A 22,479-nucleotide genomic window follows, 5' to 3' on the forward strand; every position below is an offset into this window, starting at 1 on the left:
GAGCATGTGTCTAGCATTATTTCCCAGAAAATATCACTTCAACTTCTCACATGGAACAATGCAAATCCAGGGTTTTTAACATCAGATACCTTCTCTGTTTTGATTAAGCAATTAATGTGCTAAGTATGGAATAATAATATGGAACAAGAACATAACTATGCTGTTAAGAGCTCACATTCTCCCTCTTAAGCATTTGATTATAGACACATCTTCACCAGTACTAGATGCTACCCTTTGATAAAGGTAGCATTCCCTCAGCTTCTCTGCTTTATACTCTTAAAGAAAAAATCTCCATAGCTGGTATTCTGTAGACAGAGGTCTTGTCTATCCAGCCCAGGTAATTAATGCACCCAGGACTGCAGGACAGCTTGCATGTGTTTTGAAAACACTCCTTTGAAAAACATTTCACCCCTGCGAAGTTGATGTATTCCCCAAATATGATGGCCTGCCCTAGCATGGCATAAAAAAAAGCCACCACAGAAGCTCAGAACAATATTCAGTGGAAACACTGCTCAAAAGGCCATAGCCTCTATCACTAACTCACACACAATCCTAACACAAATGAAGGAGGCCAATGTCTTGTTAACCAAATTTGTCTTTGAAATCAAAACTGAGTTTCCATACTCCACCTGAAGTTAGGCTATTCAATTTAAGACAGCCACTTAGTAATTCAGCAAGAGCACAGTTAACAAATGCACAAGACTAAAAAACCCCATAATGAAACAGAAAAGCTTCATTGATCCTCCCTCTCTCTATGGTAAAGAGATCTGTTAAGTACCGACAGAACAACATTACAAATAAATGAAATCCTAAGCAGTGTGGTGGGTCTTTGAATAAGAGGGAGTTAAATTGTGTTTAAAAAGACAATATCTAGTGGTGTATCAACACATTCACAGGGTTTAAGTACCACTGGCTCAAAGGACAGCATTTCACTTTGTCTATACCCAAGACACTTGTCTAGAATGGCTGTACTGGGGCAGAGCAGAAAAATATTTAACTTAATATCTGGTGTCCAGCATGAACAGCAGCAGAAATCACCAGAAAATTTAGGCTGAAATAGGCCTCCATAGGTCACTTAGTCCAAACTACCTCCAGGTTACTCAGGTGCCTAAGAAAGAGTATTAAGGTCAAGCACATGATCATTTCACTCCAGCTCCATCATTTTGAAGCTCAAGGGCTTCCCACAACTGAAGCAGTATCTGCAATTTGGCCTTAGTTCCGCCTGCTCAGCTGTTAGGGATCAAATTTGCAACACTACAAATACCCTATCTGCCTCCTAACAGGAAATATTCTTGGCAAGACTTCCACTTTCCAACCAATACCCAGCCTATGTTCCAGTCCATAAAAGAAACTGTCTATTTTCTGTTAGCTAACTGAGCTCCAAGTATCCCTTCAGCTCCATCTCTCTAATTCTTCAACTGACCCAGTGGTTAAAGAGCTTCAAATCAGGGTGTCGCACCCTCAGAGAATAAGACATTTTTAACTCTTGACCTCACATACACTATTTGCCAAACTGACTCTAGAAATTTTTGTGCAAATCGAAGATCGCTGAAGAGGCAGCTTTCCTCTGTATGGGATAGCATTAACGCATTCTTCCTCCTTCCATTTCCATCCACACTGCATACTCCTGTTTCCCATTCCCATTCCAATAATGGCTACATAAGCAATTCAGTAGTCAATGCTGATGAACCGTCTTACCAGACTTTACAGACACTATCCCAGATAAGGGAAGGGCAGAGGGTAACTGAGAGTGATTCTGCCCTGCTACACACAGTGCAAAAGCAGGCAGTTATGACACAGACACGCTTTGCAACCACACATACTAGAAAACTTTGCAAGGATAACAACAACTTGGATAGAAACACAGCATGTGATTGGGTCAGTTCACCTGTTCTGTATGGATCATGTCTTTATTTATGGAATCAGCATATGCTCTCATGTCAACTTCAGAGCTATGGGCATTGCATGGCAGAGACTGACACCCTGTAATGCAGTCATCTTTGGTAACAAGAGACAACAGGAGTTTCATTCAAGCTGCTGCTCTACTCCATAAAGGAGTTTACTATCTGGTAAGTTAAATCTACCTACCTTTACACAGCTTTTTCTCCTTCTAAAAGGGAATGGGGCTCTCCCAGAAGCTTTTTACTCAAAGAGTACCTGCAATTGCAAAGAGGTATCTTTGCTGCAGAGTTGGGCACAGGAACCATCCCAGACAGGGCTGTTCCCTCTGTAGAGCTGTAGCATTACATCACTACACCTACCTTTTTGTGCTCCTGAAGTTAACTTGGTACCCAGGTATGGTTGGAGGCCTGCGAGGTGCTGGGATAGCTGGGAGTAGACAGAATGGGTTCAAAATTAAAGTCCAGTCCTTCTCCATCCATGAGTTCACTGTTGATTATGTAATCCATATCACATTCAAGGTTCTCCATGTACATGTCAACGTCCAGGTCAATGGGCAGCTTGTCCTGGTTCAATCCCAAGGGAGCAGGGCTAGCAGAAGAAAGAAGCAGTGGACTGCCCAGCTGGACTGACTGGGCAGTTGTTGCAGAAACTGGAGCCTTCAAACTGGTGATGCTGGCAGTGTTTTGAGGAGATGTTACTACAGGAAGCGTTGATGGCAAAACACTGGCACCGACTGGTTCTGCCTGCTGCTCTGTAGGCTTTCCTCGTGGATTGCCTGAGCTCATCTTACTCTGGGTGGCTTGTCCACCGAGAAGCAGAAGAGTTCGGCTGCTCATTCTGTTACCAGTCTGCGGGAGAACTGGATCCACCTGAGTCATCATAACATCCCTTGGAGGCGGAGAGCTGGGTGTCAGAAGAGCTTCCAAGGTCTGAGGGGCAGAGAAATGGCTGACAGAACTTTGCAGCGAGATATCAACAGGGTTAAACAGGGAATTACCAAAAGTAGTGGTCTGACCAGCTGCATTTGGGCTCCGCAAGGAAAAGCTGGAATCTCTCTGGATCTGACCACTTGAGGCAGATTGCTGGGTAGATAACACAGATGAGCTGGGAGACATCAAATTTAACCCATCGATGAGCTCAAGCTCCTCAGTCACAGTTGGCGGAACATTGCTGGATGCACTGGAGTACACTAGAGAAGGAAGGAGCTCTTCATCATGGAGGTCATCCTGCTCTGTCAGGATAGGAGAGAGCCTGGCACTAATGGTGCTTGCATTGGAACTGGTTCGAGGCCGGAAGGTGTTCCACACGTCAGAGTCCTCATTGCTCCTTGAGGATGGGCTCCCAGGCCACTTAGGGAATTGGGAGCCAGGACTGTCAGCAGTGGATTCGGGAGCAGACTGGAGAGGAGGCTTCTTTTTGGATGTTTTACCTCTGACTTTCGCAAGTTTGCTGCTGTTGTCCATGGAGGCAGCTCTTCTTCTTGGTGCTTTTCCACTTTTGCCACCCTCAGGATTGAGCATCCACCAAGAGCTCTTCCCTGTGGCTTCATTATGGACTTTAATAAACTTGCTGTGCAGGGACAGGTTATGCCTAATAGAGTTCTGAAAAAAAAGAATAAAATACAAGATATGAGGACCTGACAGTTGACACACCTCCCACCTAGAAACCTCACAAGCATAAACGCATTCAGACAGTATCTAGAGAAGAAAGTTATAACAAAGACCTACTAATTAAAAACTGCTATTTCTGCTTGAACATGCTTGACAGCACTAGGCAAGCAGTGCCATGTCCCGCTGCAGTACCAAGGGTGAAACTACCATGATAACTAGCAGCTTCCAACTAGCAAAATACTAACACAAAAGAACTTTTCAAGACCATACAGAATCTGCAAAAAATAAGCATACCACAGAGCAAGTAAGCATATTCCCAAATACAGCTTGCAACTTCAACATGAGCCTAACTGAATCTGAGCTAATGCTGCTCCCACCCTTCTGCCAACCCCAATAGCCAGCATAAGCCTGGCTGAAGTTTTTAATTTTTATATGATTAGCTTTCAGATGGATTTGAGCACAGCATAGCAGTGAATCAAACACTCTGGGTGAAGAGAAATGGTGAAACACTTCTAATTCAGTACACCCATTACCATATTCATCCCAAAACGAGAGAAACTTTGTAGAACAAGAGTCCTAGTAACCCTGGAGCCTGCCAGCCTCGCTCTGCAAGAAGGCAGCACCTTCCTCCGTGTGCATTTCTAATAGGGTAATATGTTAAGCAGGTAGTGTACTCCCACACAGTACATGCCAGTTTTAGCCTCTCCCATCTTTCTGTTTGGCAAGGCACACACTCCTTGCCTCTCCCAACTCTCTTCTTTTTGTTTAGCTTTGCTGGAAACTGCAAGCTAACATATCGTGCACCATCATCAAACTGAATTTTCATCCTGCAATGATAAACTCCTTGGTATTTTAGAATCAGCAAGCAATAATTTCTTTGTTTGAGCAGATCCTCCATAAACTCCCATTGAGGCCTGTGTCATGCATTTGTTTGATATTTGCATTTAATTTGTTCAGTTGGTCAAATTACACATCATTAAAAGGTGCTACACTGGTAGCATAACAGTGGTCCAAGAATACCACCTTTTTCATATAACTAAAAGGTATATAACAGCCTTCAGCTTTCATGCATACTCTCTTAATTCTGAACAAAGTTAACTGTGCTTTCATCACCCTTTCCCACCACCTCTGAACACAGTTCTTTCCTGCCTTCTGCTTTCCCTCTCCCCACCCTTTTCCTCTTGGACAAGTCCTCACCACACTAATTTTGGCCTCCTCACCAAATGTAGATAAACAATACAGGCAAAGTGGAAAGTTTTCATGGAGAGGGAAGGAGATGTGAGAATCATTCTGCATTAGCTTTAATTTTAACCTTTGGCTGTTGAGGACTTGGAGAAGACTGGCTGCATTTTGTGATGGGCATCAAAGGATAAATATGCTGTTACTCAGAGAGCACCCCAAGGGTTACTGTGGAGCCAGGGCCTCATGTAACATGTGTCAGTCAATGCTCTTGCATAGTTTTATTATTTGAGTTGTTCACAGTAATAGCTATGCAACACTTCTGCCTGGCATCTTCTCTAAATAAAGCTTTCTTTTCCTTCAAGTCTTGAAAAAAGTAATTCAGACTGGTACCCTGTCTCCTGGAAGGCTGCTGCTTTAATTTCCAAAGAATTCCCCCCCTCTTTTCCTAGGTAAATGTGCATGACTTTGAATGCATACTGCTGCAGCAATTAAGAACCACTAGGTTTTCACTAATTCTTCATTTATTCTCCTGAAAGTGATCTGTGAACTCATGACACCCAGTCCCATGAGGAATCAGCCAGTAGCTTGCACACAGTATACATTTGGAGTCTCATAACCACCTGGTTTTTAGTTCCATTTGCTAAAATGGAACTTTAAACCAACAGGGTCAGGATTTCAAAATTTCACAACTAACTCTATTCTGTTTTCTTCTCATGCCAGGTTTTAATTCCTGCATCAGCAAAAGCACACTGCACTGGTGCAAGCATTTCAGTTACACTGAAACCTCAAGAAAATTAACACCACTTTGGGTGTCATAAGTGACAATTTTAGTAACTAGTTTTCTAGTTCTTTGGCTGAAAAACACCTTTGGAATAAGACTAGGATTCACATGAACACAGATCTGCAAAGCCTGGTACCTTTTATGAAACAGTCTCAAAATGCTTTTACACATTACTGCTAAACTGACATAGCAGCTAATAGCTGTAGAAACAGATACTTGCTGTACCACTCCTTCCTTCCTCATCTTCAAACTCCCTTCCTCCCATAACATAAGCATCTGTGACCCTATCAGCTGGTTCAGAGAGCTAACCCAACCAAAAAGCAGCCCTATCCTTCCTTGAAAATTACTTTTCCTGCCTCTGCCTGTTTTTTGAACTACCTCACTGTGGGGGTCAAACACTGAAAACAGAGCAAGGGAACAGAACATGTGGTTGGAGGCAGAGAAGAACCCAAACTCTTCTTACATTAGGGTTAACTGCTGTCAAAACTGCAGTGCCTAAAATTACCACTTTCGCACCTCTCCTTGCAGAGTCTGAGGCAGCTCACCACCACAGCTGCAGCACCCCGAGCCGTAACACACCTGCATGACTGAGCTTGCCTGCATACTGGAGACTCGAGTCCACAGAGACCCAAAATACAACTGAACCGATGCACCTACCAGCCTGGTGCTGTGAGAACCACCGAACTGAACCAAACCACCTACCAGCTGTGAGAAAGCACAAGAGAGTCACACTTGCATACCACATGCTCCCCAGCACAAGAACGCATCTGCTACAATGATTGAATATAAGCAACATATGGAGGATACACTCAAATCTCATTGAGAAAGTGAGGGACAAATCAGTTATGCTGAAATAATCACAGAACTCCAGGTCAAACTTGACAGGAGAGGAAATAACAGAGTTCAGTCACCCAGGCAACCCTGACGTATTTCCTTTCTCGGTGTTAAGCAACTCAAACCAAAAACATATAGATGACATTAACTTCTTAGATGCTCAGCTTCAGCAGTGTGGGAGGATCCCAGCTGGTATGAGCACCTGCAACCCACACAAGGTCTTGGCTCTGCAACATCTTTGACTGTAAAGAAGCATGACCTGAAGGAAGGAAGAGGCACAGGCAGGAATCCTTCAAAGACTTAGGGATCTCTTCAACAACTAGCTATGGGTGGTTATTGCTGTTTGTTCAGATATCTTATAGAGGTTCTTATGGCTATATGTTAAGTATTGCAGTGAAAAAAAAAAAAGCCAGTCTGTGTCTCTAATCCATCACAGATCAAAAATTATTCCTGTAAACCACATTCAGACACAGCCATTCTGAAATTGATGATAGACATTATGCAAAAAAATTAAAGTTTGGCTAGATGCATTTATTGTACACTGAAGGGTGGACTGTTCACTAGATCCCAACCACTGTGCGTGCAAGCTAGGACATATGGACCAGCCACAGAAGTGTGGCTAGCAGCATACACAAACTATCTCCTAAATCTCAGTTTACACAACATTAAGTCTCCTTCTTTGATAAAATCTCCTAGCCCTATTTAAAGGGCAGGAACACACCTTGCCATTGTACCAGGCCTGCCCCCACACCAGTATCAGTGCTGCTGCAGACCCTGCCCAGCACCGAACGGTGCTGTAGTCTCAGGATTAGGAATTAGCCACAGGAGCTAGCAGCACAACCAAGCAATTATCCCACCCAGTCAGCCTGCTGAACTACTGCCATAGACACCGATATACTATGGAAAATGCACAAGTGGGTCATACAGAAGACAGAATGCCAGTGACAGTCTTTCCAGGCGACTACACAGCTTTATAGGTAAGATTGAGGTTACCTACCACAAAACTGAAGTTTTACTCAGATCAGGTCAGAACATTCAGGATGGTCTGTTCAGACTTTAAGATTGCTCACACTAAAAACAAGCTTACTCACCCTCCTGTGATGTACTTTCTTCTAAGCACCAATGTGACAGGAGCAGAAGGAGGCTCTTGTGCCCTGCCCAGAGGAGCTTGTCCATGCAGCAGCAGCGGTACATAAACTGTGCTAGCAGAGGGCTTGGGGCCAAGCACAAGCTATCATGAGAAAGACACAAGAAACAGTAGCTATCCTTGAAAATTTTCTTGCCCACATTTGCCTGGATTTTCAGTCACTGCTCCCTAGTACCAGGGACATTCTCCTGGGAAACATCAAGTTTCTACTACAAACCACAGAGGCACCAGATTTCTTAACAAAAAGTCTCTCAAGAATGAGTGATGACAGGGCAAGGGGGGGGAGAGATACGCAATCACTGCAGCTGCCTGTAATACTCTCTCACTGCCTCAGAGGCATACAAAGAACATGGTCACATCCCAGCACAGGGCCATGTTCCAAAGCCAGGCCTATAATTGTGCCGAATTATCATTTGCCATGGCATTCTTGGGAGGCTGCAAGGGGAGAACGCCCCGCCTGCTGCATTTGTCAGTGCCTGTCTCAGCACTCACTTGGCTCTGAAGGCTTCAGGGGAAAGTCTTTGTTGCAGCGATTTTGCAAAGTTACACTCCAGCAAGTAAACAACTGCTCCAGAGCCAGGGAGCTAAAACATTTCCCCAGCTATCCCCTTCCAGAAGGCACACGTGAGCACAGATGTCAAGCTCAGTAGTTGGGGAGCTGTATCTTAGGAATAACATTTTCCTTTCTGTAATCTTTCAATGGTAGCCCAGAAGAAGAAAATCCTAGGTCTTTAAAAAGCAAAGGCTGAGGCAATTTACAAGTTTACTAAGACAGGCAGGCATATATAACAAAAGCTGTTTAGGATTAGATAGAGCAAAAGAAACTTGTTGGAACAAGTAATACCAGCAGCCTTCTCCAAGTCCTTCTCCAAGTACTGCCTGGAAAATTAAGCCATGCTGCAAGGAATCATCTTTCAGCAAAGCAGCCTTCCAGAACAAACTGGCAAGGAGCAGGAAAGAGAAGCAGCAAAATCTTCAGGTAATTTGACTGGCATTGCATGGGGCAGATGAACTTTCACCAGAAGCGAGGGGGACAGCTACACACTATAGAGTTTCAAATGAAAAAAAAAAAAAAATATCTTGCACTTCCATACTTATTCAGGGCATTTCAACCTGTTTGGGAGAAGAGGCTGTTAATGTCACTTTAACGAGGGCTAAGTATATGTCACTACATTGCAATGGTGGGCCTTCACCACAGTTGAGCACTCGTAAGTTTTATCCCACCTGAAAAATAAGACACCTGGTGACCCCACACTCATGCCGTAATCCTGCTCCTATGCACTGCCACTGGCCTCATTTTCCACAACCTTCACCATCCTCCCATCCAAAAAATCCTGCCATGCCCAGCTGCCTTCCTCCCTCCTCACTGGGATCACACCTAGGCCAGACTACTTGCTGTGGCCAGATCATTTAAGGACTAAGGGGATTAAAAGGTAGAAAATTCTGTTAAATGGAAGACTGATAGACAAAACCCACCTGTGCTCCTCAGGTTCCCATGCAAGACTCTTCACTACAGCCTTTGAACAAATGTCATGCAGCTTGTGTATTATTTCCCTCCCTGCTTTAAGGAAACCCAGCTAGGTTGTCACGAGCTGGGAGAGAGAACATCCATCTCCCTGCTGCCAGGATTAAGCACATTGCTAATGCCACATGAACACATTTGGGGGTATATGAGGTAATGGCGAGAATCCAGCAGTTTCCACCCACACCCACCTACTCTGGATTCGAACAACCAGACCGTCCCTCCTCTTGCAGGGCAGCAACTTCCAAGAAACCAAAATAACCCCAACTTAATAGAAAGCAGCACCTACAACACCACTAAAGATTAACTGAACTTAAGTACCAACGGTGACAGCAATGACATCACTATTCCAGTTTGATTTAGAATGCTCAATTCCTCATTTTTAGTGTCAGAATGGAAATTGTATAACTCTAGGCATGTGAACTTAGGAGTAAACACTATGGGCTTTCTCAGCATGGTCAATAGAAAGCAGCCTTCTTTCTTCACAGACCGAGGTCAATGGTTTTGTGCCGCAGAGAGAGATCCAGATTCTAAACTGTGTCTCCCCTATGCACAAACCTGCACCAGGCAGAATTATACTTTGCTCAGAGCTAAGATGCTGAGTTTAACTTTTATGTTTCCTTTTGTTTTGTAGCATCAAGTCAGTTATGCCTCAGTGAACAAAGACAGGGAAATATTTTTAATGTCTTCTCAAACCACCATCTTGAAATTAGCACTACCAAAAGTCAAAAGCAAACCTGTGTACAGTGCTCCCACCAGATGTTCCTTTCCAGATAAAGGGTTCCTTTGTTAAATTAAAGAAAGCTCTTCTGATAGTGATTTGGGTCCTTACCTGTCCATGTTAAGAAGCTATGATTCTGACAAGTCTGAGACAAAAAATCTTCAGGGATACAGGGTCACTCCAGCACAGTCCAGATGAATATAAGCAAACGGTTAATGTGACTATTTTAGGAACTGACCATTGCTTTTTGTAAATCTGACAACAGGAAAAAAAACAAACACACAAAACCAAAGGCTGGCTGAACAGTAGTCAACATGCCAAGGAATGATGAACTTTTCATCTTCAGCAAAAGAGGTTTTCACATAATTATGTATCCACTGAACTGGAATTTATTTGCAAGGCATAAGAATAACCTGGCAGAAGCGACCAGCTGCAACACCTCAGAAATAGTCCAGAAGATGGACAGGCTTGCTTTTGTCTGCTGGTCTATTACTCCTTCATGGAGGAGCTTCAGAGGGCCATAGGAGGAGCAGCTGCTCCAACCTGAGGGTGCTCCATGCATGCTCTGCCAGGAGATCAGACATCCTCATCTCTGGGAGAGACAAGGGACCTTCAGAACCAGCACTGTGGCACTGGAAGCCAGCGAAGTCGCCATCATCACAAACTGAACTGCAGGGTACACATAAGGGAGCACCTGAGGACCCTCAAACAGATCTCCCATCCCATCTGCTCAACAGTTAACATCAACTACAGGCAATATGCATAACACAAGCAGGGAATGGAAGGGTTTAAAGTAAAATGCTGCCCACTGTAATAAAGATTAAGAGCTAGCTGAATTTCACAGATGGATGAGACCTTCTGTTTCAGACAAGCAGAATGCTTGGTAATTTTTAACTCATCATACAGTTACCTGAGTTGTTGCACATGTGTATATACATGTACGCATTTGAATCAAAGTGAATGCAAAGTACCAGAATGCAAACATGTGACTTCAGCTTCCTACAACTAATGCAATACTGCAGAATCATTTGTTCTTTCCTTTACACTGCACGCATAGGAAACATCCAATTTTGCTTCAGTGAAGTGTATTTGGAGGGTGAAAAGCATGGCTTTAAAGTTCATTCTGTTCCTACAAGGGGAAAGACAACAGCTTTGGGAGAATACAGCATGTTTCACTGGGAAAGACCAGTCCTTCACGTTGCTCCTCACTGCGTCAAAGTTGCCCACACTCACGGACGTAAGAAATGCAATAGCCAGTGCAAACTGCTTCAGCGGAGTTCATGCACTTCTACTTTATTCAAAACCCTCAACACCTTCCTTCCCCAAGTAATCTCAAAGCCAGAAGGAACTATCCTCTTATCCACAGAGCAGCTTGCAGAGCACTGAGGGGAGGATTACAAAGCAGCCCTGCGACACACCCCTGCAAGGACACTTCTGCCTTTCAGGCTGGTTAATTCTTAACTTCAGCTGAATTACTCCAGGGAAAAGGACAGACTGCGCACCCAGCAAATTTGTCCTTTACAAAGCGCTTGAAGCAGTTCAAGAACAGCAAACACCACCTTCCTCGAAAACATAGATTCTTCCGGAATTCACAGAGGTTACACCCTGGCAGACTCTAACAGCTGTATTTCCCCCAATTGTATAGGGGAGTAGGACAGCTGTAAAGTAATTATGAAGCAACAATGAGTTTTGTGTGTTTTATATTAACTAAAGTAGATTTAAAAAAGTTTTTAAAGACATGTTTCTTTTAATTTCCCATTTAAAATTCTCTATTAAAACTATCTTACATACAAATAGGACGTATTATCAGTATGGTCTGCCCAAACACCACAGAAATACTAGAACTCTAGGAGCTGTAGTATCTTAACAGGCATAAAAATGCTACACTAGCATTTAGCAGCAGCTCCACATTAATTGCCTTTATCCAAACTCATTCAGTTCAGAACTGAGAAATCAATAAAGCTAAGACAACTCAAGAAGTTTTTCCTTTACTTTACAAATTGAAAAAAAGATGCAAGTAGAGCTTCACAGCTTTAAAACCAACAAGGGACAGTGAAAACAAAAAACCAAGCAGGTCCAATTCCTCAACTGAAGAGACATCTTTTATTTATTCAGTTTGTCTTAAATATAAAACACACACCTATTAAATTTACTCTAAGTCCACAAAATCAAATTGAACTGATTTGATTGACTCCACATCTTTAAAACTGTAAACATCTAACCTGCCTTCATCGAATGCACCTTGATACAAATAGACTAAAGTAAGTAAAACAAACAAAACCTCTTGCAAATCTGTACGACTGTATGTTAACACAAAGAACGATAAGAAGTCAGAGCTCTGTGGTTACACGTGATGGGGCATGCATCCTGCCAAGCCCTGCCAACAGGATTTGAGAGAGTGAGCAGGGAATAAAACGGAGCAAAGGGAATATACCACAGCTCCCTTTGCCTGTCCTGGGCACGTAAGATTAACCACATACCCCCTACATACCAATCCAAACTTTGACAGTATTTGTTAAAAATTAAAACAAGTTTTTATGAGAGTTTCCCCCTGTCATTTAAACAGTTTCAACTGTATTTCTACGATGGTTTTCTGCTTGCTGGTTAAAGTCAAGGGTTTTAAACTGCCCTAATCATAAGGCAGGCTGACTCCCACCACAGCTGCTGTCATTCTGCCCTCCCTCATCTTCCCTGGCAAATAGTTTCTGTTCTACTGTCCCTACTAAAGCCAGCCTGAATTAGTCCTTTCCCAGGCTGAAGAACTGCAAATTAATTTCACACTGAAAAGTCATCACAGAACAGCAACAGCATCTGAGAAGGGACCTCAACCCTCCTATGTGCACAAATTCTCAACTCTGCCTTTCTGCGAGTTAAATCCCACTGTACATTTCCCAAAAGTGATATATGATTAAAACACAGAGTAAAACCAAAGGCCGACAGTCCTGTTACACATGAATGAAGATAAAAAGAGAACAGCCATACTGAATCAAGCCAGATGTCTACCTATTCCAGCATCCAGTCTGTCAGGACACTTCACTATATTCCACCTTCACCACCATATCTGGGAGATGCATTTCAGAAGCCACACTGAACTTCAGACTCAAGCACTACTGCCAAATAGATACAGACACGTTCCTGAAGAGAAAATGCACGAGTTTCATAAACTGCCTGCCAAAATAATGTGACTCTACACAGCAGCAGCAGCACCAGGATAGCACAGCTAGCTTCCTAGGAAGAAAGAACTATCTTCCAGTGAGACCACCAAACCTTCTGAAGGGAAAGAAAATGTACCCAAGCACTGCCCCAAATCAGAACTTAATAAGGAGAATTCAACCTGCACAAAGGAAGGCGGGGGGGAAGTAGATTTTAGTCAAACTGTGTGCACTCTCTAGGAACTGTCAGTGAGCCAGATAAATATGAAAGGTGAAAAGTTTTGTATCAACCTCTGCCAGCCTAAGCTGTGACAGCTGCATCCCTCTCACCACGTTCCTACCCTCTCTCGAGCAAACATTTGCACTCATGCAACCACATGGTGTGCCACTTCAGAGAGCTGAGCCAGCTGAAAGCTAGCCTACCAGAAAAAGCTATCTTTTTTTTTTTTTCTTTTCAAAATTAACTCTCTGTGCTGACTTACTGCTCGGTCACACAGGCAGAGGAACGCGTGGCTGGAGTCACGGAAGCCCCAAACCACACTGTCTCAAGCTGCTGCAGAAGTGCGGCATGGACACACTGCTAACCAACACTGCAGACAGAGAGGTACGCTACAAACAAGAGTGTGGCATTAAGTGTAATTCCAGTCTGTAGTGACAGCAATAGATCACACTCTTCAGACTCCAGTCACCATGGCATCCACTGCAATGTATCAGGACAGCCTGCGGGACTATTTAGCAAGCCAGCTCTCATATCTTCCTTTCTCTTTGCTGGAGTTCATTTGACTAAAAAGAATGGGAACACCAGGCTGCCACCTGCAGAAGACGGAAACGGAGTTTAGCTCCTTTCATAGAACTTCACACATGCCTGTTTCCAGAGCAAGAGAAGACAATGTTGAGACTTTAAAGCAGTATATTGCTTTCCCTTTTCTGAACTCCAGCATAGGTCCCCAGCCCCTGCACGCCACAGCACTGGCACTGCTCTGGGACACAGCACCCTTTTTAAGGGGAGCCTCCTGAACGCCAAGAATGCCTGCTATGAAACAGTTATTTATATTGAGCTTTAGCACAGTCACGTGACAAAGAACCGCGACCTTGTATTTAAAACCGCTTCCATTGATGCTTCGTCTTGCACAGAAGCTTAGCTACAGCCTTTTAACTGGAAAGGCTTCTTCCTGGAAGAAACTTCCTTCCCTGGAAAACTTTCCAAACGCAAAGGGCGCAAGAAGCAGCCTCACAGGGCCACGCCGTAAACATGCGGCGAATTGAAGAAGCCCACTCCTCTCTGCTCCGGCTGCGCGGAGCCGGAGCTTGCGCTGGGTCTGAGGAGACCGTCCCTCGCACTCACGGGCGGGCAAACCTGCGCCGGCCAAGCGGCTTTTAGTAAGGCTGAGCCCCAGGCACCAACGTCGAGTGCGCAGCGCCCGGCCGGGGACAAGGAGCCACAGGTGAGCGCGGGGCTGCGCGGCGGGGAAGGCCGCTGGCCGGGGCAGGCGGCAGCCTCAGCTCGGCAGCAGCGGAGCGGGAAGGCGCCTCAGGCAGCCGCTCCTCGCCTGTCCGCACAGCCCGCCCCGCCACACCGCAGGCGCCCCACTGAAGGCCAGGCCTGACCCTCCCCGCCCCGTCCCGGCCCGTCGCGCACCTTCCAGCCAGCGGAGCTGTTGCTGTCGCCCTTGTCCTTGAAGTAGGGGACGGAGCGGACCATCCACTCGTAGATCTGTGCCAGCGTGAGCCGCTTCTCGGGGGCGCTCTCGATGGCTTGGCTGATGAGCTCGGCGTAGGACTGGTTGCCCCAGGCGTTGCGCCGGGAGCCGCCCTTCCGCGCCGCCGCGCCGCCCGCCCGCGCCCCCTCGGCCCGCCCGGGCCCCGCCGCCACGCCGCCTGCGCCCTCCTCCGCCGCGCCCGCCGCGCCGCCCGCCTCCGCCGGCAGCTCAGGCCGCGGTAGCGGCCAGGTGCAGGAGCGCGGCCGGCTCTGCGGCTCGAAGTCGGGGTCGATGTCCGGCGCCGCGGCGGCGCCGCCCGCCTCCGCCATGGGCGCCCGCCTCAGCACTGCTGCCGCCGCCACCGAGTCTGAGCCGCTCCGCCGCCGCGCATCGGCCCGGCCCACCACCCCTTTGTGAGACCCAGGCCCCGCCGCTGCCGCGCCGCTCTGTTTACCAGGGAGCAGCGCCGCGCCCTGCGCCTGCGCACGCGGGGCACGCCGGGAGCGGTAGTCCCGGCGGGGCGGCGGCGGGCGGCCAGGCCCGGCCAAGGGACTACAATGCCCAGCGTGCTCCACGCCGGAGGGGCGGGGAGGCGTGGCACCGAAGAGTGAGCGTGGCAGGCGGTGCACCCCCGCGACTACAGCTCCCAGCGGGCACAGCGGTGGCCGCGCTTACATAACCCGCTCTGTTCCGCGCACCGTCCTGGCGGTCTGCGAGCCTGGTGATCCCGCGCGGACGGGAGCCCCATGGAGGGAGCCGCTCCTTTGCCCGCACGAGAGTGTGCCGCGCCACTTTGCGGTGTGTAGGCCCAGGAGTGCTGCCCCCGTCACGGACAGGAGCCCGTTTCCGGGACACGCCCCAGCGCAAGGCGTGACGGGCCCGTGTCCCGGTCCCAATCCGTTCATCAGAACTGCGGCAACCAGGTTCCGGGGCCCCAGCACTCCCTGCACCATACAGCGCCCGGGGCTGGCCCTGCCCAGGACGCTGGATGGCGCAGTCTCTATGTATGTTTTCGGCCCCGCGCCCCGGTTTCCAGCCAAGGCGCCCGGTGCGGCCGACTCGGCCTCGGCTCTACAGCGCCCTACGGGAGCCCGGCTGAAGCGGCCCAGGCGACGCGGGGCAGCGTCGACAGCGAGGCCGGCGTGCAGGTCCCGGGGCCGTGCCGTAGTGTGCGCCGCGCCCTGAATATCCTCTGCGCTTATGGGGGCGGTGGCTGAGGGGCCCCGAACCCTGGATACCCGCCGCGTTATGCAGATGGCGGGCGGGCGACGTCACGTCGTACGCGGGCGGGGCGGGGCGGGCTGCGGCAGCGGGCGGGCCGGGCCGGGCGGGGCGGCGGCGGCACCACCATGTCGGAGGCGGCGGTGGCGGATACCCGGCGCCTGAACGCCAAGCCGCAGGACCTGACGGACGCGTACGGGCCGCCGAGCAACTTTCTTGAGATCGACATCTTCAACCCCCAGACCGTGGGCATGGGCCGCGCCAGATACACCAGCTACGAGCTCCGGATGCGGGTGCGGCCCCCGTGGGGCCTGCGGGCGTGGGTGGGCAGGCCTCGGGGTCCGCCGTGGGCCGCGGAGCCCCGCGTGGGCCCAGGCGAGGCTGGGCTGCCCGGTGGCCGAGTGTACGGCCCGGGGAGGGGTGGCAGCCCTCGGGGCCGGGGCGGTCTCGCCGCTCCGACTGAGCGCGGTCGGAGCGGGGGAGAGGCGGTGCGTGCCGTAGGGAGCCCGGCCAGAGCGGCCTCGTGCAGCCCAGGCCGGGCTCCGAGGGCTCGGGGTGTCCAGGCAGGGGCTGTGCTTGTCTGCGGCCGTGGGGGGCCGGGGAGGTGCCCCTCCGGCCCTGCCAGCCGGGCAGTGCTGGGCTGCGGCTGGCAGCTTGCCTGCGGCTCTCCGACGGGCCAGGGCTCAAGGTCAGAGCACTCACAGCTGGTGGGTTTGCCGGGGCCCTTCGGCATCCTGTGAGGGCTGGTATGCACAAGGACAAGGAGGGTGTTGCCTCAGCAGGCTCCCACTCGTGTCTCCGCTTCAGAGCCCCAGGCCTGGCACTTGGGCACCATTGGATGGGTGCCGAGCAGGGCATGACTGCATGCAGCTGGTTATCTCAAGCAGGGGAGGAAAGATAGCTAGTGGTATCTTGGGAGCTGGTCACAGTGTAGTCTGCCTAACATTTCCAAGTCAACTTGATCGCTTTACAAAGAGCCCATGATCCAGGAGTGTGTGTAGCAGGCTGAGCACTTCTTGCAAGGTTCTGTTCACTGGGCCTTAACCAAACCGAACTGCGGACCTCTTCACACCTCTGCATCTGCTAGCTGAAGGAAGTAAAATTGAGCTTCCCCTGAAACAAACCACCTTTAGTATATGTTACGGTGCTGGTGTTGACTGCTGTTCATAGCATGATTTAGCTGCTAAGTCTCCACTGCCTTTCAGAAATATTGGGTGTTTGCTTTTTTCTGTTCTGACACTTGATTTCCGTCAGCCTGCCAAAGGGTGCTTGGGAGGTGGCAGTGGGAACCTATTAGCCCCACTGAAACTAGATCTTGCAGAGATGCTTTGAGAGCAACTGATTTTATTTTGCAGACCTCATAAGAAGATAGTTAAACATGTTGCAGCAATACCTGTGTTCATCTGGGTGCTGCTTGTCAGAAGGTTTTGCTACCTCAGTTCCTTGAACGCTTCAGGCTGTGTTGATAGGGTAAAGGTGAAGTTACTGTAGCTTTAGACTCTAGTGGCAGAGAAGGGTGGAGAATTGCTGCATGTTCCTCCAGTGACACAAGCCAGATATGAAAAAGCTGTTTGCCTGTTAGGGTAGGAGATCTGTTCTGAGAGAAGATTGTAGCATGAGGTCAGGCCTTGAACAGTTGCTGGGACAAGATTTCTCCCCTTAGTTCTTCCCTGGAAACACCAGTGTTGGGTTGGAGGTTCTTATGCTCTGCAGGCTGCTGTGAAGCTCTCTTGTAGATCACTTCAAAATGGAGTGAACTCAGGGGAAAAAAAAAATCAGCCTTCTCTATTGCAAACCCTGGTTCCAGCATGCACCCCTGGGAGGATGTGTGTTCCTGAAATAGTCACTTGAGGGGGAGGGAATGGCTGGCTCTGAGTAGCCTGGCAAGTGCTTGCTTGATTCTGAAGGGCTTAGTTGGTTGTGCTCTGTCCTGAATAAAGCAGCTGGGTGTTCTCATGATGCCTCCTTCTCACGGGCCTTGGTTTTCTAAATGCAGGTTTCAGTTACATGTTGAAATACTATCTGGCTTCCAAAGCAACCTGCAAATTAACTACTTCTCTTCATTACAGACAAACCTCCCAATTTTCAAATTGAAGGAGTCGTGTGTGAGGAGACGATACAGTGACTTCGAATGGCTGAAAAATGAGCTGGAACGAGACAGTAAGGTGAGGCCTGACTCAGACCTGCCTACTTCTGAAACCAGGACATATGGGAACAGTTCTAACAATAATCTTGAGCTGCCCAGAAGAGAGGCTGTGGTGGTGGGCAGCTGTCGGGGCTTGATCTCTATCAATGTAATGGAGCTGGAAATGAGTGTCAAACAGCAAAGGATATCCGTTTGCAGGTGACCATTCTCATTCTGCTGACAGGGTGATTCTGTGTTTTCAGATTGTAGTGCCACCACTGCCTGGAAAAGCTTTGAAACGACAGCTTCCCTTCCGAGGAGATGAAGGCATCTTTGAGGAGTCCTTCATTGAGGAGCGGAGACAGGGACTAGAACAGTTTATAAACAAGTAAGCTTGATGTCCTGGGTTTTGTGTGCTGCCTTTCTGGCCACTGGTGGTAGAAGAGGGCTGTGGGTTGACTGGGAAGGAGCCTTGATCTGCTGCGCGCAGGTGCAGTGCTGAAGGATGGTGCCTGCAACCAGGTAATGAAACCACAGTTATGAAGCAAGTCCTGCCTTGAGTGGTCAGCACTCTCTTCTGAAAGTAAAGCAAATATTAGCAGAATAGCTGTGCTGCAGAGACCCACTGACAGGGTAGCATTGGTTCAGGATGCTCATGCCCTGCTGAAGGGCATGGTGTGGGAGGGAACATCCTCTGCTCCAGCACCTCTTGCTGACCCTCTTGCACACCCGTCTGGTGACCTTGGCCTGAGCCCAGGGCGGGTGTGCCTGGAGCTGGCTGCCTGTTGTTAGCGAGGAGAGCTGCCTTATTCATGCCCTACAGAGAGCAGAGGTGTGGGTGTCTCGGTGGCAGCTGTGCTAACCTCCACATCTGATTCTTTTTTTTCCCCCCCCCCAGAATTGCTGGACACCCACTGGCACAGAACGAACGCTGCTTACATATGTTCCTGCAAGAGGAGACTATTGATAGGAATTATGTCCCAGGGAAAGTGCGCCAGTAGGAGCACCTGGCACTGTCTTCCTCCATTTCACCCTGCCTCCTGCAAAAATGACATTTATTTTTACACTAAATCTGTCTTCTCTGAACCAGCTTTTCCTCTCTTGAACCTCCCAGTTTGTTCAGTATTTTCCTCTTTTGTAATTGGCAGCAGCTTGTTCTACTGGGCTGTGGTCTTGGCCTAAAGGTATGAAGATTTATGCAAGTGTGTTGTCCCACACCTAGGGGCAGATGTGAATAGGTGTGGAGCAGGAACTTGCTTATGGCGTTATGGTGTAGGAGCTGCCTCTCTCCCTGTACAGGAAGGTATGAGATGACCTTCACTCCCCTGTCTGTGCAGCCCCAAGCATCTCTGCAGGAGACTCTGAAGAATAGCAGTTGTCATGTTGGTCAGTGATTGCATCAGGTATTAGAGTTTTAGTAAGGCTTATCCAGAACAGTGAGTAGGTGCCTGGGTGTGTTGGTCTCTCATCCACCCCATTCACCCTGCATGAAACCCCCATTCTTCACTGTCTGGAAGTGCTGAGACCCAAGACCTACTCTAGCCCTGCTCTCAGCCTCCTGCATTACAGACCCGTTCAGTGTATTCGTGTTAATCCCCCTCCTTTCTAATGTGCTGCTGGCAGCTCGAGGGGTTTCCATGACGTGTGCTCTCATGATGCTCTGCATGGGCGGTTTGGCATGTGGAAGCTGGGGTAGCCTCGGCTGTAGCAGTGTGTGCTGTGATGCCTTGGCCCAGGCTTTAAAAAATGCCACAGCTTGCTCTGCCACAGGCTGGGGGGGTGGTGTGTCCAGCAGCACCCTGCTCAGCTGAGCTCTGGTGACTTAATCCCACACCCCAGCTGCAGAAGGGGAGGAGAAGGGTCTGGCTGAGGAGGAGCAGGAGAGGGCTGATGTGGGCTGTTGTAATATGCAGCCATGATGGCTGCCACAGGAGCAGCCCAGCAGCAGGGCCTGGGGTGAGGCCACCTCTCCAGAAAGGGACAGCAGAAAATGGTTGGTCGGTCCTGGGTTAGACGTTTGCTTACAAAGCAGAAGTGACAATGGCTTTTTTTGTGTGTTCTCCCCTGTTCTGCAGTGAGCTAGGCAGGTACTTGTGTGGAAGCGAGGACACAAGACTTGTCAAGGAAGCATTCAGAGCTTGAGGGGGACCACGAGGCTGTGACTTACTGCAGTGGAACTGTCCTTTGGAGGCTCCTCCAGCTGCCACAGCTGCAATGAGCAAGGTTAGGCCTCAGCTCAGGGGCTCCCTCAGGTCAAGCCTGCCTGGTTTATAAGTGGTTGGTCACTTTGTGATGGCACAGTTGAGCATTTCTTGGAGCATAAGCCTGCAGTGACTGCCCTCCTGTTCCTGCCATGCGTCTCCCCCAAGGCCTCCCTAACATCTCCTGGGTTTTCTGGTGAGGAACTGGTGTTGCTGGGCGAGAGGTGGCCTTCTGGGATGGGAGAAGTTGCTAAAACCGGGAGGGAACTGCTCCAGGGGCTGGCTTGGCCCAGGAAGGGCTGTGGGCAGCGTGGAGCCTGGCGGAGGTGGCCGTGCCTGCAGTGGGGCTCAGCCCCTGTCCCCCTGCTGCCGCCAGCCCCCTTTGGGGAGGCCCCTTCTTCATGCCTGTCCTGCCGCGGGACTGCCGCCCGCCCGGCTGTGTCCACCCTGTCCAGTGTAACGTCCCGGTTCCGTTCGCATTAAACCACTGTGAAGCCAAGTCTCTGCCTCGTCCTGGGGGCTACCGGGGCGGGCGGGGGAAGCAGCGGGAGGGGCACCGGCCGGACGGGTGGGCGGGCCTCTCCCCGCGGCAGGGGGCGCTGCGTGAAGGCGGGAGGGGTACGGGTGGCGCTCCCCGGCGGTAGGGGGTGCTGCGCGGAGGCGGGAGGGCTGCGGGTGGGCCTCCCGGGCGGCAGGGGGCGCAGTGCGGCGGCGCTGGGGCGCGAGCGGTGAGCGGGATGCGGCGATCGGAGCAGCCGCTGGCGGGCTCCGGCTCGCCGGGCTGCCCCGACCTGCTGCGGCACGTAGGCGGCCCGCGCTCGCCGCTCTCCCCGCTCTACCTCAGCTTCTTCGAGGAGGAGTGCCGCGCCATCGCCACCCGCCTGCGCCTCGGCGCTGCCGCGGAGCCCTCGCCGAGCCCGGGGGAGGGCAGCGCCCTGTGGTCCGATGCCGCCGGGCCCGTTACCTCCACGCCGCTCCATGCCTCGCCGTCCCTCGAGGAGGGCGCCCCGGCCAGCGCCACGCCCGCCGCCCGCCCGAGCACGAGGGGCTGTGAGGCCGCCGCTCCGGGCCAGGCCCGCGGGGAGCCCCGGAGCCTCCCGCAGCCCGCTGCCGGCGGTTGCCGTGGCGCGGCGCTGCCCGGCTCCCGCCTGGCCCGCCCGCAGGCCCTGTCCCGTAAGGCAGCACGGCGCGGTGCCGGCCATACCCTCTGCGGCGGGTCGGGCCCCGCGGGCCGCCCCCGCACACCCGCCCGGTCCCCGGGCCGTGGAGGCGGCAGGCTCCCTCTCTCCCGGGCACGGGCCTCTCTGGGTGTGGAGCTTGCCACGGCCGGCAAGGGGCTCGGTGCCCTGGGAACGAGGCTCCCTCAGCCCCCAGGTGAGCCGGGTCGCTGGGGAGAGCCCCAGCACAGCGACTGCTTCCCTTCGGGGTTGCAAAATCCTCTCTCTTCACCAGGTACCAAGCTGAAGCCGATGCCTGCTGCCAAGTGCAGGCTTCAGCATCCCCGTGGGGCTTTGCAGCTGACACAACCTTCTGCCGTTCCCAACCCAATCCCCCGAGATGCAGAGATGGAAAGTAATTCTGCACCTGGCAGTTGCCTCATGCAAAGCGGGGAAGCTTGGGGGGACTGATGCTGAAGCTAGAACGGAGAAGGGGGAAGGCTTGGGTTGCAGCATGGGACAGAGACAGAGCATGAGGAATGGGGAGTCCCTGGAAGCGGCTCACGTAGGAGCCCAGGAAATGCGCTCATGCCCCAAGTGCTGTATTAATTAGCGCTATCTGGCATCCTGCCAATGTAGGCTAGCAGCCTGTTGACTTGGAGTCCTCAACCTGTGGTCTTGTGGGTTCGTGGGGGTGCCTGTGGGCCTGGGACGGGCAGCCTGGCTGAGCCCTGGGCTGCCCTAGGAGTGGTACGGTGTTCCTGCTTTGGAGTGGCAGCCTCTCTGCCTAATGTTTGTCCACTATAGCTGCTGTCAAGGTTGGGGGTCGCAGACAGCCTTCCCGGAGGCTCTCTACAGCAATTCCTACCATGGCTTCTCGCTCCCGAATACAGCCGCTGGGAAAACTGGCTTCCCCCAAGCGCGTTTGCCTCGGTAAGTGTGAATCTGGGTAGAAGACCTGGTGGCTCCAGTATTGTAGGAGGGGGGAGCTCCTGCCCTGAGGAGAACATTCAGGTCTCGGCTGGAGAGTCAAGGTTGATCCCCAGGAAAGGACAGGAGGGGGCAGCGTGTGCTTGGGCTCAGAGGAGGGGAAGGGAAACGCGAAGCAGTAAGGCTGGGTGAAGTCTCTTTCCCTGGTGAGGCACTTGGCAAAAGGCTGAATAAATCTGATGCTCTAGCTCATCCATGGGACAGGGAGCGGCCCTGGTCACCGCTTGTTGCTGT

General features: G+C 50.6%; 2 protein-coding genes across 4 annotated transcripts; one reads left to right on the forward strand and one right to left on the reverse strand.

Moving 5' to 3' along the window:
* Positions 1–2,279: 2,279 nt before the first annotated feature.
* On the reverse strand, positions 2,280–14,880 carry FOXO4 (forkhead box O4; the record flags this gene model as incomplete). Its single annotated transcript, XM_082004296.1, has 2 exons — positions 2,280–3,503; positions 14,491–14,880. The coding sequence occupies 2 exons, from the start codon at positions 14,878–14,880 to the stop codon at positions 2,280–2,282; spliced, it is 1,614 nt and encodes a 537-aa protein (XP_081860422.1).
* Positions 14,881–15,900: 1,020 nt separating this feature from the next.
* SNX12 (sorting nexin 12) lies at positions 15,901–18,956 on the forward strand (the record flags this gene model as incomplete). Of its 3 annotated transcripts, none has more annotated exons than XM_082003955.1 (4): positions 15,901–16,065; positions 17,842–17,937; positions 18,161–18,285; positions 18,796–18,956. In XM_082003955.1, the coding sequence occupies 4 exons, from the start codon at positions 15,901–15,903 to the stop codon at positions 18,896–18,898; spliced, it is 489 nt and encodes a 162-aa protein (XP_081860081.1). In that variant the 3' UTR covers positions 18,899–18,956. The 3 variants fall into 3 exon arrangements, with proteins under 3 accessions (XP_081860081.1, XP_081860082.1, XP_081860083.1); XM_082003956.1 differs by having other exon boundaries at positions 15,901–16,053; XM_082003957.1 differs by having other exon boundaries at positions 15,901–15,999.
* Between the last annotated feature and the right edge of the window lie 3,523 nt (positions 18,957–22,479).

This window comes from Phaethon aethereus (assembly GCF_964289735.1).
Source record: "Phaethon aethereus genome assembly, chromosome: 10".
NCBI lineage: Eukaryota > Metazoa > Chordata > Aves > Phaethontiformes > Phaethontidae > Phaethon > Phaethon aethereus.